This window comes from Cupressus sempervirens, chromosome 4, assembly GCF_028749045.1.
Source record: "Cupressus sempervirens isolate cs-2001-9-10 chromosome 4, ASM2874904v1, whole genome shotgun sequence".
NCBI classification, from domain to species: Eukaryota; Viridiplantae; Streptophyta; class Pinopsida; order Cupressales; family Cupressaceae; genus Cupressus; species Cupressus sempervirens.
The window spans coordinates 505,361,407-505,375,763 of record NC_143121.1 but is presented as its reverse complement, the minus strand read 5'-3'; the positions used below and the strand labels follow the sequence as shown (position 1 = coordinate 505,375,763).

Here is a 14,357-nt window from a genome sequence, read left to right as displayed (position 1 = left end):
AATTATTTAATTAAGTCAAATGAGTACTATTAATATTTAAAAAATATATATATAAATAAAATATGTACACTACTAAATTTAATGTTTTTTTCCCCTTAAATGCTAAGCAATCTCTATAAATATACATGGAAAAAAACATAAGACACACATTGAACAGACAGGAATATGTGAGATAAAATAACTGGTTATAGATGTATTCTGCTTTTTAAACTGAAAGAATATTAGTAAGAAATCAAAACCCTCAATGTGAAATAGATTTGCCAGCTAAAATGCAGGGAATTACTTTCCGGTATGTGGGATATGAACCATTTTTTATCCTTGAAATATTCTTCAAAATGTCCACAGAAGTGCTTGGGAAGCCCTGTGTTGCATCTGAGAGGCATCCACAAGGCTTCAAGACCAGCATCCGGCTCCACCCGCATTCGCTTCCACCTCCGAGCCAATCCTGGGTGCATCGGTAACTCAGGTTATATTTATGACCTTTGAAAGTGTTTTTCTAACTTCTTACTCTTTCTTTGTTTTGGATGCATGTTTTGAGATGGTAGGATTATAGTAATGTATCAAGTTTGTCTAGAGTATCATGTGCAAATCTGTAATGGACATAATATAGTGAACTTAAATATGCATTGCATACATAATTGTGAAGACATTTTTATTTCTATACTATGTCACGTTTATTTTTGTACAAGATGGCTGCATATCTCTTGCAGATGGTTCCTTTCTACATGTTGCGAGTATGATGTTTTCATGTACATATTCTTTGTGGAATTAGTACTAGAAGAGATTATCGAATCAATTGTTGCAAGATACATGTGGTTTACTCATAAATTATTTTGCATTGTTGTAGTTGTTGGTAGTGAATAGTTTTAGTACATGTGGTACATGTGGTAGGAGCATTTGCCAAGAAAGTGCTTAATCCTTCATGCTTGATCATTCAGATGTACAGATACAGGATTTGTGGCCAATGGAGTGCAATATGAAGGTTCTTTGATCTGCGTAAACAATTTGATTCTTTCATGGAGTCCTCGACGGCTAGCCGATGTAACTTCTGACAGGTAATTTTTATTGGAGTTGTTTTCTTTAGCTTCTACATTTGCTTATTGTGCAGGGAAACATTTTTCTTTCATTTATCATGAAGTTACCTTAGAATTCCTCCAACATGGATTCTGTCTGTCTAAATTGTATCTTGAGAAGGTGGCCAAAGAACCTATGATGTACTTTCCATCGACTTCAGAGGATGCAAAGAAGCTGATGTATAAAGAGCTGCCTAATATGCTTAAGAAAAGGGGCTAAATTTCATAATTTGGCTAGTCAAGTCTGCTTTCATTCTAAATTATGATTGTTATAATTGATTGATTTTTCAGAAAAATAAACTAATAATCTGAATTTGGTTTAATTAAAACTTAATTGCTCTTGCATGGCTAGTTTTTTTAGTTATCATGTCACAATGATTAGCCTTGCTGCACAAGGTAGGAACCTTCTGATTCATTACTGTTGATATGAGTTTTATGCCACTACAAGATGGAGAATCAAAGACTCAATATTCCAAAGTGGAATATCAAATTTTCAACTCTCTTGAACAAAGACATCATATATTCTAAAGATTTCAAGGAAAAATTATCGACATGCCTCCAAGGTTCCTTCAACTGGCGGACTTAACTCAATTGTAATGATTTGATATGCTGGTTTCATGAGGGGACTTATGCTAGTTCACTAAGATTCATCAACTTGAATTGCAAATGTATGGCTTCTCAATGTGCAATGAAAATATTTTGACTTCCCAACTTTCTATGAACATAAACTTATGGTTCTAAACTACCAATTCTATGCTGGGATGCAAGGTTTTGTGAATATCTTTGTAACTCTACCAGATGCAATCTTGTCATCTGTTTCACTCACCTAGTGCAATCTTCTATGGTATGCTTGAAGGGTATTCAAAAAACTACTATTTCATCAACTCCATCTATAGATACAAGTTGTAATGTCCCCCTTTTGGGACATTAAGAATTCTAAAGTCAAACTCATGAAATATTTAATTTGGCTTATGAGAGCTTAGTGCAGAATTAAAAGGGTCAATTTAATATTAAAGGGACATTAATCAAAGACGAAATGACAAGATAACAAGAAGACTATGTAGAATAAGTGGAAGAGTCACAACTTGATGCATTAAAAGAAGGAAGGGAGACTCATTCTGGGAATGCTTGGATTTGAGATTGATTTTCTGGTTTCTCTTTGGAGAACTTTGGGAAGCTGCTAGCTTTCTCTTGTTGAGGATCCTAAGGACGGAAACCTTCGAGCTTTTCTTGGGTGGATTTGACGTAGCCCCGATTCATATCCGAATTCACACTTTTGGGATTACAGGTGCATTTTATTGTTATTTCCATTCTGACTGTATTTTCTGTATTTAAGACTGGATGTGATATCTAGTTATTGTATTGCTGTTTTATAATGCAATAACATTTTGAGTAAATTCTATGAGCATTTTATGGTTTATTGCTAGTTATTTCTGTTGGTTTATTTGCAAGGATATATGTTTATATTCTGAAAACTATCTGTGAAAAAATTGGAGAGAATATCTAACTGGGATATTACAGTGGTATTAGAGCATTGATCTTGCCATCATGTGAAGGTTATTTAGAGAAAAAATTACAGAAGGTTTTATCAAAAGGTGTATGTTTTCAAAACATAGATTGCATTTAGATTATTGAGGTATAAATTCTATAAAGGGTAAGAAATATTATCAAGTCTCTGTACTTGATTTAGCTTCCTTCTCAAGACTGCAGGTGTTTGATAGAATTCACAGGACTGTTTTAAAATTATTTCCATCAAATAATTTAACTCGCTGGAAGGATCACCAAGCAACATTTATTTATTTATTTTACTTTTGAGGGACAAATATATATCGCATATTATATCTGGGTTGTTCCTAGCAATATGTTTGCCAAAGATGTATCAAGGGGCCCGGATGTATTAATTTCAAAGAATTAAACAAAGGAGTATGAAAAGAATTAAAATGGAGGGAGTATAAAGGAAGAATATATTATAGAGCCGACTATTTTTGGTGATTGCATGGAACTATTATATAACCATAATTTTTTACAGACTATAGTCAGAGCCAAAAGATTAAACATATTTTGTTTATATCGTAATTTCCTCAAAGTCTAAAGCGACATCTAATGATCAATTAATGTTGGGTGGATACAATAGTTAAGCTAGTGTGTTTTAGTATGGGTTTTGATATCTCTTTGAAGCATAAGCATCATAACCAAAATTGTTGGCAAGATGATGTGCATATGAGGGTGAGTAGGCAATTCCCATTAATGACATCTCTTTTGAACCGTGATTTCTGTGAGCAAGAACGAGCTTAGAGGAACAGAGGGACATCAATGTGGAGCATCTCTTGTAGAGAGATTGCCTCTTGTTAACGTAGTTATCATGGTGCGAGCTATTGAGAACCATCAAGAATTCTGGTAGAGCTAATGCAAATGTTTCATCTTGAACGCATATGAATATTGGATGCAGAGCATTTATTAAACTGAGCTGGTAACACTCACAGTATCTGAAGTGTTAGGAACGAGGAGTTTATTTGCTAAGGGAATCGAGCAGTATTTGAACGACTCCTTGAAGCGTCACAAGTTGGGAATTCAGTGATTTGTGTTCAAATGGGCACTCTTCTTGTGGTCGTCTCATCCAACCATTAGATTTTATGCAAAAGGATTATTCATGATTATCGTGTTGTGTCTAAATAGAAAGGGACAGAAAGGAACTGATCATATGAGTGCATGATAATGGGTGAAATACTTCAGTAGTTGTTTGGTTCATGAGTTGGAGTTCGGTAGTCCATTTGTCTAAATAGGAAGTTCATAATTAATCGGGATTGCAATATACAAATTGTCGTACGTTATGAGAGAAGCTGATGCATTAAAGACAATAATTTGAACCAATTTTGACTACCATCGGAGTTGGTAACAGGAATATTTCCTTGGCATTATTTTTGGACAAAAAACATATGCTTCATGAAATGCTTTACAATTATTCAAAGTTAGAGCGACATATTTGTTGATACATGATGAATGGTAACAGAAGATAGAGAGGTTGTTGAATGTGCTCAAGAGAGAAGAATTTCGAGTTAGGGAATTCCATTGGGTTCAAGAGAGAAGCAGGTTCTATCTTCCAATTAGCAGAAGAAAACTAGGTGAGTCGAAGTGTTTATGTCATGGAGTCATCCAATAAGTGACATTACTGCAGCCGAGTTTGTGTAGACAACAGATTCTACCCTCTAAGAAACAATATTTCTAGGAATCGAGTTAAGTAATTTTTGTTAATTGAAAACGTTGAAAGGAGTTGTCGTGAATGTAATCAGAAAAATGTAAATTACATATTGGCATCTAAAATTATCATTTTCTATACTGTTATCTCCTCTAGCCATTTCTGGATGTCCAACTGACATTTGAATGTTATCTCCCTTGAGATACGAATTTGCAGACTAGTGCACCGACCTTGAAGAGTCCCAGTTTTTTCATTTTGGTTGTTGTTGTAGCTGCAATTAGAAGGAACCATTAAGCTATTCAGGGAAGCTTTAAAAAAGTCTTCATTTAAGAAACTACGAGTTGGAACATCCAAGTACTACTGAGAAAGAGTCAGTCCAACAAATTCTGACCTGTCAAATTCTGACATATAGTGATGGCAGCCATATGTACGCAATCAGATATTAGAATGTTTTTAAAGAAGAGTGCAGATTAAAATTGGCACAGGCAGTACCCTAATTTTACGCAATGGCGTACTCGTCATAGGGAAATGAATGAAGTTCTTAAATCAGGGATGTGAAATGGTCATGCAAATGAAGGCGGAGTATGTTGGTGAATACCAGAGGATAACATCTTAAGCCATTGAAGTATTGCGGACTTAAGTATCTTGCAGCAGCAGGCAAGCCATTGAAGGATTGTAAATCAATCACATCGCTATTCTTGTTTGTAGTCTCGAGCATGATCTTATTCTTTTAAATTTTTTATGAAATATTTCCATAGCCTCTTTTAATCGTCAACTCCTCCACTTTCCTTTCCTTGTAAAACAAGACAACAACATTTGTCAAAAGCTTGGATTCTGTAGCTCTTTATAAAATCAAACTTGCCAAGTGAAGAAGGAAAATCAGTGCAACTGAATCCAACCTTACGGAATGCCAAAAATAACAAAATTGAATGCTCTAATCCATGAATCTGATTGCTCCCTTTGCTAAAATAATGATTTCAAGTGAATTCCCTGCTTAGAAGACCTTGTAAAGGTAGATTTTTCATGTATCTATAACTTCCGTTTGTGTCAAAATTACTATCAAATTTTCCTATCTTGCTGATTGCCCTGAATTTTTGAGTTTAAAGCTCCGATCTTCAAGTTTATCATCTAGCGTCTGATTTTCTTTAAATTTATGAGGTTTACAGCCTAGATTTGATGGACTTGATGTTGCTAAGGTCTGAAATTGATGCTTCTTCCAGATTTGAACTGTGGTTTGTGAAATTTGACTGCTACTCTTGACTGATCTGTTCCTGCTTGAAGTTCGTACCTCTTGTTTTGCTCTTTCTTTGTTGATTTGAAATGATCTTTGCTCTCATAAATAGGCAGCCAAGGTGAAGCTCACCACCCTCACCCTAGGTTGACTTTCCTAGGGAACTGAAAATGTTATTAATTATGAGATTTCTTTCTCCTCGCCCCCTAATCAAGCCAACCTGGGCTAAATTCAGGTTTTTTATTGATAAAAATTCCTTTTTTTGCCTTTGAAATGATTGATTTTCACCTTATGATTGACCTTGGAGGTGATTTTATGGGTGAACCTGAATTGTTTGCCCAGAAAAGGGGTGGTAGGATTTGTAGGTGCTTTGTCCACAACTGGACTAGAGGGGTTTGGAATCTGATCTCTCTTTGTCCAAGCTTGGACAAGAAGGGATCGAATGCTGCCCTGTTCTTGTCCCCTTCTTGTCCCTCCCTCATTACATTTCAATTTTTTTCCTCTCCAACAATTTCGCTTCAAAACTCCTCTCTTGGTCAACAATTTCATTTCGATCGCTCTTGGTTTATTTCATTTCAATTTGTAAGTCATGATCAGAGATTTTCTTTTCATTAAGGATCTGATTTTCACGTTTTGTTGGGCAGTCGATCCTTTCATCCCTTTCAAATCTGATTAAACTTGGAAGAAAACTCATCTCGAACCTTTTTTTTTCCTTTTTTCATCACCAGCAAATTCATAGAATGGAAATTTTCTCCCTGTTAGGTGTCAGAGAGGGTGTCGGAATCCGACCCCTTGTTGCGAAGGTTTAGACTTGAAGATCCATTCTTCACTCTTCATTTGCAACCTCATTCTCCTACTCATTTCTCCTTATTTCTTCTTTGTCTAAGTCTCCAAAACTTCATATTTTCATCTGTGAATCAACCTTAGTTTAATCCTTTAGATGACTTCTTTTTTGGCAATTATCCTGATTCATCTTTGTCTTGATTTTAAAGTGATTGAGCATTCTCATCTCACATGCTTCTCCATTTCAACTTGTCAACCAGCCTAACCCTTAAGTGGGTGAAAAGTTGTCCAAACTCATTTGACTGTCTGGGAGACTTTGAAATTGCTACCAAGGCCAACTTGTTAGCAATGTCATTGATGTCAGAAGATATAATATTGAAATACTGATAACTTACAGGTAACTGTTTGCTGGAACAGTCATTCATGGTTGTGCAGATGTGATTGACAACTGGAGACACAATTCATAACTTCGGCACATTTGATTGACTTATACAATTTGTTTATCTGCAACCTGTAGTACGTAATTAACTAAATCAAAAAGGATGATTGATATTATTTTCTGAATATTCATGTATTAAACACCGCCCCGCGGGATTGGGGGACGACAAAATGGGGGGACAAGTTTCCAGGTGTCGTCGGGAAGAAATTGCGTATCAGCCGACAGGTCCCTTCGGAAAGGAAATTGTGTATCAGCCGACGGGTCCCTTCGGGAAGGAAATTGTGTATTGGCCGACGGGTCCCTTCGGAAAGGTTTTTGTTATGTAGCGGACATAATGTATCTGGCTGACGGATACCTTCGGGAAGGTTCTTCGGAAAGTATTTATAACCCCTTCGGAAATCATTGTAATCATCGTATATCTGATCATGGAAGCATAATGTACTGTTGGCATATACGAATAATAATAAGAGTTCTAATGTTTTCTGTTCATGTTCGTATTCATTGTCTGTTTTTTAATTAATCTATGCAGTAAACATTTGGCTCCATTGCCCGATGGACCTGGTACACACGCAGGCGGATATGAATTAAATGCCGAATCAATTGAACAAAGATAAGAATAAGCTGAAGGAAAAAGATGACATACGCGTTGCGCAGGAAAATTTAATTCTGGCTCAGCAGACAGAGCGTTGAAAGAGATTTCAAAAAATTGCCGACGGAAACAAGAACGCGGAAGGATTGTTGAAGGAGACTCGACAACAGCTTGAGTTGGTGGAAGAAGTGAGGGAGGAGTTTCTGAACTTGCATACGCCACAGGAAGAGAATCCTGACGGAAGGAGATCGACTCGCATAGCTCGGAGTGCCGAGGGAGCACGAGCGTGGAGTGACCTCTTCGTTCGAGATATACTTCCGGAACGAACAACTTCGGTTGACAAACCCTCTTCTTCACCAAACAGCGCGGGTGTTGAAAACAATGCGGAAGCAGAAAACAGCGCGGGTATTGAAAACAGTGCGGAAGCAAAAAACAGTGCGGGTGTAGAGAACAACGCAGGTGTGCAGAACAGCGCAGGTGTTCAAAACAGCGTAGGAGCTCAGAACAACACGGGTGCTCAAAACAGCGCGGGAGTGCAAAACAGCGCAGGTACACAACAAAACCCCCAACATACAGTGATAATGGCAGGTCCGAAGGAAAAATTGCCTAAATTTGATGGTGATGAAGCAGCTGATCCCATTCGACATTGTAAGACATGTGAAACAATTTGGAGGGCAAATGGCATAACAGATACAAACGAATGGATCCGACAATTTTCTGCTACCCTACGGGGTGTTGCGATTGATTGGTTTACTGATGCTGATCCACAAAAATTAAATAGTTGGGATAACATTAAGGAGTTCATAGCAGAATTTCAACTTTTGCGCGATGATAATGAAATTGTAGCGAAGATATTCAATACCAAGCAAAAGAAGAATGAAACAGTATGGGTCTTTGCTAGGAGATTGAAGGACTTAATCAGTAAAATGGAGAATAAGCCGGCAGATGGGCTCCAGAAAAGATGGTTCATTGAAGGCCTTCACTCGAAGCTGCGGAAAAAGATGAAGATCGTGCCACCATCAACATACGATGAAGCGTACAATCGGGCAATGAACCTCGAAAGTGACCAGAAGACAAAGAAGAAGAAGAAGAACAGCTCGTCCGATTCAGATGACGATGCATCTTCAGGAGAGGATAACAACGATGACGAGGGAAGCAACAGGAAGGTCCGTGCCCTCCAGAAGGATATGATGCAGATGATGAAGGAATTCAAAAACATGAACAAGGAGACTAAGGGCAATGACCTATGGTGCACGGAGTGTAAGAAAGAAGGCCATATGAAGGGATCCTGCCCGAAAGATCAATTTTGTGAAATATGCCAGATCCTGGGACACTCGGTAAAGGAATGCCCTTTCAACTTGAAAACCAGAACACCCCAGCAAGTGTTCCTGACACAAGAGGCATCCCTGTCAGGAGGGAACGGGAACACCAGTACAAACAGAAACAACCGGCACGGTCAAAATAACAACAATAGCAGCAACAACAATATAGGCAGAAGGAGTCGAATTCAGTATGATGCGAATGGTCGACCAATTGTTCAATGCCGCGCATGCAATCTACAGGGTCACTTCGCCCGAGAGTGTACAACGGCGAACACACCGAAGTTGTTATGCAGAGGGTGTGGACCTGGTGATCATGAAGATGCTAGGTGTCCGAAGTCGGGAGTAAACTTGATCACCGTCGGGACGGACGAAGAAGAGGTTTTGGCCATCACACGGAAGCAAGCGAAAGTGTACCCCGACCCGGCGGAAGAAAAGAAGAGACTGGAGGAAGCACGGGTAGAGATCCAGAAAGCAACACAGGCAGAAACGACACACCTGAAGGACACGTCGAGTACTTCCATACGGAACTACGCAGAACAGAACATTGTCCGGCAAATTTTGCAAACCGAGATACCTGTCAGGATAAGTGATCTGTTGCTCACTATGCCTCAGCTCCGATCGGCACTCACAAACATTTTTTCCCGCTGCTCAACTACCAGGAGAACATGGAAGGAAGCAGGAAAGTGGAGCAAGTATAGTGGACAAAAAGGAGAAGGAAAGTGGTGCAAGTGCAGAAGATCCGATGTTGTTAGCCCTCTCATCCGGACGTCATCCAACAGTCGTCGAAATGGGAATTCTCGGGACTGTATTGATGGAAACAATTGTGGACGGAGGGTTTGGTGTCAATGTGTTGCCTGAAGACACTTGGAAAAAGTTAGGACAGCCGACATTATGGCCACCTACATTCCAGCTGCTAACGGCCGATCAACATGGAATCAAGCCATTGGGAGTCCTAACAGCACAACTAGTGATGATTGGAACACAGCCATTCCTGTTGGACTTTGTCGTGATCCCACTGAAGCGAAGAGGATATGATGCCATTCTGGGCCGGGGATGGCTAATACAAGCCAAGGCAAAGCACGATTGGAAGAAAAATACTTTATCACTCGAAAGCAAAGGCCGGAAGTATGTCATCGATCTACACACTTAGATGGTTGGAGAAGAAGCTCTATCATCGGATTTTGAAGGAGAAGACGACGAGAGGAGGCAGATTATGGAACCCGATTAGGAGGGAGTCCTACGATTGGAAGGAGATGACGATTTGGATTCAGTAAATGGTCTTTACCATTGGCAGATAGAGGATTACGAGCTCTTTCCAAGTTGTAATATGCTAAGGATCGACGAAGGTAAGAAAGAAGGAAATGAATGTCCGAAGGAACACAGAGAAGCCGAAGGAGGAAATGATGGTCCGAAGAAACACAGAGAAGCCGACGGAGGAAATGAATATTTGAAGGAACACAGAGAAGCCGAAGGAAGAAATGAATCTTCGAAGCAACACAGAGAAGTCGAAGAAGAAAACGCGAATATGACTGAAGCTGAAGGACAGAACATATAGTACGAACCCAAAAGAAGGAAAGTTTCTACTATACGACTGCGCAGGAAGAAAGTATTACGTCGAACCATAGATATAGCAGAAAGGTATCGGTGGCAAAGAAGACACACGATACGGTCTGCACAAGCAACAAAGAGGAAGGGTTTAATAAAAGTTGCAGCAATACGGAGTGGACGTGTTATTCACAGCCAGAAGGGGCAGCTGACGGAGTCCATGGTACAGAGCTTTGGGAACAAACTGGGCGATATGGAGATGACACAGAACAGGCGTAGCAGGTTTCAACCAGGACAGTTGGCGTTGAGGGATGATGGACGGAATAAGATCAACCCAAGCAAGTTCAGAGTTAAGTGGGTCGGACCATATCAAATTCGGGAAGTGGGTGATAATGGAGCAGTAAAACAATGGATGCTAGACGGAAAGGAAGTTGCCGACACAGTGAATAGGTCGAAGTTGAATGTCTGCCATGACAGAAGTAACGCACCTTCATGGATGAACAACTAAGAGAGGAAGACTGTAAGTACTGTATCTATGTAAATATTGTACATAGTTGTTCAAAAAATTTATTTTTTTTTTAAAAAAAAAAATGAAAAAAAAGTACTGTACGGATTTTGTCTGCTCACCGTACGGTTTTCACTTGGTTTTTGAGTTGTACAGTTTTTAAGTTGGGAGCTACTGTACGGATTTTGGAAACAAAGCACCGTACGGATTCGTAACTGTTCACCGTACGGTTTTGGAGGAAGTACGGCTTTTTCATATTATAAAATATGAGATGTACGGCTTTCTACTGTACGGATTTCCAGCAAGTGTACGGTTTTCTTTTTGGTGTACGGGTTTCAATATTTGAAGAAAACAGTACTGTATGGTGTCAAATCTGAAGGGAAAAGTACCATACAGTTTTCATATTTGATGTACGGTTTTTTAATGCAGTGTACGGTTTTTAAAGTGTTGTACGGTTTTTAAAAGTGCCGTACGCATTTCACAGTGAAGGAAGGAGTACCGTACGACTTCCATAAGCAACGTACAGATTTCTTAGTGGATGGAAGAATATCGTACGGCTTCCTTATGTACCGTACGATTTTCAGGGAAAGGAGTGCCTTAAAATTTTCAGGAAAAGTACCGTACAGCTTCATACTTGAAGGAAAGACTACCATACGGTTTTCAATGTCTGAAGGATGGTGTACGGCTTTCTAGATAAATTAATGTATAGTACGGTTGCAAATGTGAAGTACGGGTTTGAAGACAAGACCACCGTATGGATTTCAATAGACTGAGAATGTATGGACTTTTTCACCGTACGGATTTATGGAGTTTGCGAGCATACATTTTGTAAATTTCGAATTTGGCAATACTCCAGGTTAACATATGGAATTTGGAGCCAATTGTTAATTTCCATTGTACGGATTTTTGAGGAAAGCCATTGACACTGCAGGTTTTGGTCATACGGTGTATGGAATTTGGAAGTAAAGATAGCATACGAAAATTACAATTTGGAATGTGAGGTAATTGTACGGATTTTTCAAGCATATCATGTGTACGGATTTGGATTGCAAGATTACAAATTCTGAAGAGTGGGGTTTTTGCGTACGGCTTCTACTTGCTATTTGGTAGCACAGAAGGGTGACAAGAGGTTTTCTAAAAAAAAAAAAGTCGACAAATCAAGAATGCTCAGAATGAGGATCAGATGATGCCACAGTGTAGAGGAAGAACCAACGATTGCCAGAAAGAGTGTAGAATCGGCAGAAAATGACAGAAATGGTGTGTTCCGTGCAGTTTTGTGTGGGCTTCAGAGTGCTAATTTGGTCTTGGCGGCGAGGGGCGCTGCCCCTCGACCCCGCCTTGTACTACAGGACCCCGCGGGGGCACTGCCCCTCAACCCCGCCGGGGGCGTTGCCCCCTGGACCCCCAGTCGTTGCGGATATCAGTCGTGGGAGTCTGACCAGTTGTGAAGACTTGGAGCTGCTGCAGGCATGGAGTGTCTGTGTACCAGAAGCACTGAGAGGAGGTGTTGGCCGTGAGGCTGTCTTGGTGGATGCGTAGAGAGCTCGGGAGGAGCTGATCATCCAGTTGGAGGCAGTGCAGCGACACTTGGCTCAAGGTACCAAGGAGTTGGAAGCAGAGGAAGCAGCACAGGTGGCTATCAAGGTCAGCTTGAGGAGTCAGTATTGTGTTAGCAAAGGCTATAGATGCAACGGGATATATGTGAAAGTGATGTGGCAAATCAATGTTGTATTTGTTGTTTGAGTTTTGTTCTATCGTCGTCAGGAGACGACTTTTCTTTTTGGGGGGGATGATGTCGTCGGGAAGAAATTGCGTATCAGCCGATGGGTCCCTTCGGAAAGGAAATTGTGTATCAACCGACGGGTCCCTTCGGGAAGGAAATTGTGTATCGGCCGACGGGTCCCTTCGGAAAGGTTTTTGTTATGTAGCGGACATAATGTATCTGGCTGACGGATACCTTCGGGAAGGTTCTTCGGAAAGTATTTATAACCCTTTCGGAAAGCATTGTAATCATCGTATATCTAATCATGGAAGCATAATGTATTGTTGGCATATGCGAATAATAATAAGAGTTCTGCTGTTTGCTGTTCGTGTTCGTGTTTATTTCCTGTGTGCGTTACTTAATTAATCCATACGGTAAACACCAGGATGGGGGGACAGAGGGGCCTAAATTTGGGGATGGTGAGGGGACAGCAGGGGGACGACAGTGGGGGATAGGAGGGGGGGGGGGGGGTATATATATGCATATGGTACTTAAAATGCTAGTTATGAAAATATGTATTGCAACATAAGATATAAAGATGTAAAAGAGTGAATACTTGAACATTGCATTGAATTGGAACATCGAACATTAAACATAAATAGTCAAATCTGCAAATAGTCAACATCTAGATGTCCCCCATCCTTGGTGGAGGTGGCGGAATTTGGTGGTGCCACTAGGGACGGGGGGACAGAGTTCCCAAGTCCCTGGTGCGTTGAAGTCTCCGGGACGTGGGGCAAAAAGGGGGGGACGCATCCTTGTGTTACTATGTGTAACAGTATTATCCTTGACATGGAAACTTCTTCAGATATTGCCAACAAAGTATATATGAAGGTTTCATTTTATATGTTTGATAATAAAACTCCCGATAATGAATAAGAAATGATGCTAGTGTCTGTAATACTCTGTATGCTTCACTTGTATGTACATGTACATTTGAATGGTTGAAGTCAGATTTTAAAGAATTTTGTCTTATTAGACACACAGACAGGCAGGCTACTCAGCAGGTCAAAGTTTCATTCTATTGGGCACACACCCTAGCAGGAAAATTAAGATGATTAGTTTGAACCATGGAATTGGTAAGAAATATATTCATCGTGGAGGAAGCTTTTATCGGACACACACTCAGACAGGACAGTCACGAACAAAGCAGGACCCATTAAATTCTGTTGTTGCATGTATTGGTTTATTAATAGCTGTATAAGACAAAAGTATTAAGGAATATTTTTGAGTCTAAGTAAGCTATGTTGAAATGGTGGAAAGTTCTGATGGTGTTGATTCATTATCTAATTATTAATCCTTATCAAATAATAACAAAAAACAGTTGCAACTGAATAAGTGTTTATAAACATGCTTTGTACGATTGCAAAGGTCATAAGATGAAAGTGAATTTGGCTGAAGAAAGAAGTCTGACATAATAAAATAGCAGCACAGATACAAGAGATATAAGCATACCAGAAGAGATTTGGTTTTATCTGTTTGAAAAGAATGTTTGAAGTAATGTCACAAATGTGTAAGAATTAATGCAGGAAGCAAAGCAAATTACAAGATAATCTAAAAGTGGATTCCAAGTAGAGGTATTGTGATCAGAGGTCATTCTGGTATGTTACTTTCAGAATTCTTGTTGTACCCAGTCAAATAGAAAGAAGTATTGTGATATTCTACCATTGGATAGCTGTACTGGTAATTTATTTTGAGAACAAAACTTTAATTCCAGATTGGTTAATCACACAATAGTCTATCACAGTCAGAAACACAATACAGTATTCAGACATTCTGGCAATATATTAACAGGGTGAAGTTATTATGTTGAACATTTGATACAGTTTATAAGAAGATTCAGATTGTCTTGAATAATTGTTTTACAAAGACTTTATCACAGAAGAACTATTGATTCAATGTACTTCAGATATAT

General features: G+C 39.4%; 1 protein-coding gene across 2 annotated transcripts in view; it reads left to right on the top strand.

The window, feature by feature from the left end:
• The window catches only part of LOC149562150 (uncharacterized), a 76,425-nt gene that overhangs the window by 47,984 nt on the left and 14,084 nt on the right, over positions 1 to 14,357 (top strand). For both annotated transcript variants that reach the window (XM_089825685.1, XM_089825684.1), the window contains exon 4: positions 939 to 1,055. In XM_089825685.1, the coding sequence (XP_089681811.1) occupies positions 939 to 1,055 (117 nt within the window). The remainder of the gene's footprint in view (positions 1 to 938; positions 1,056 to 14,357) is intronic.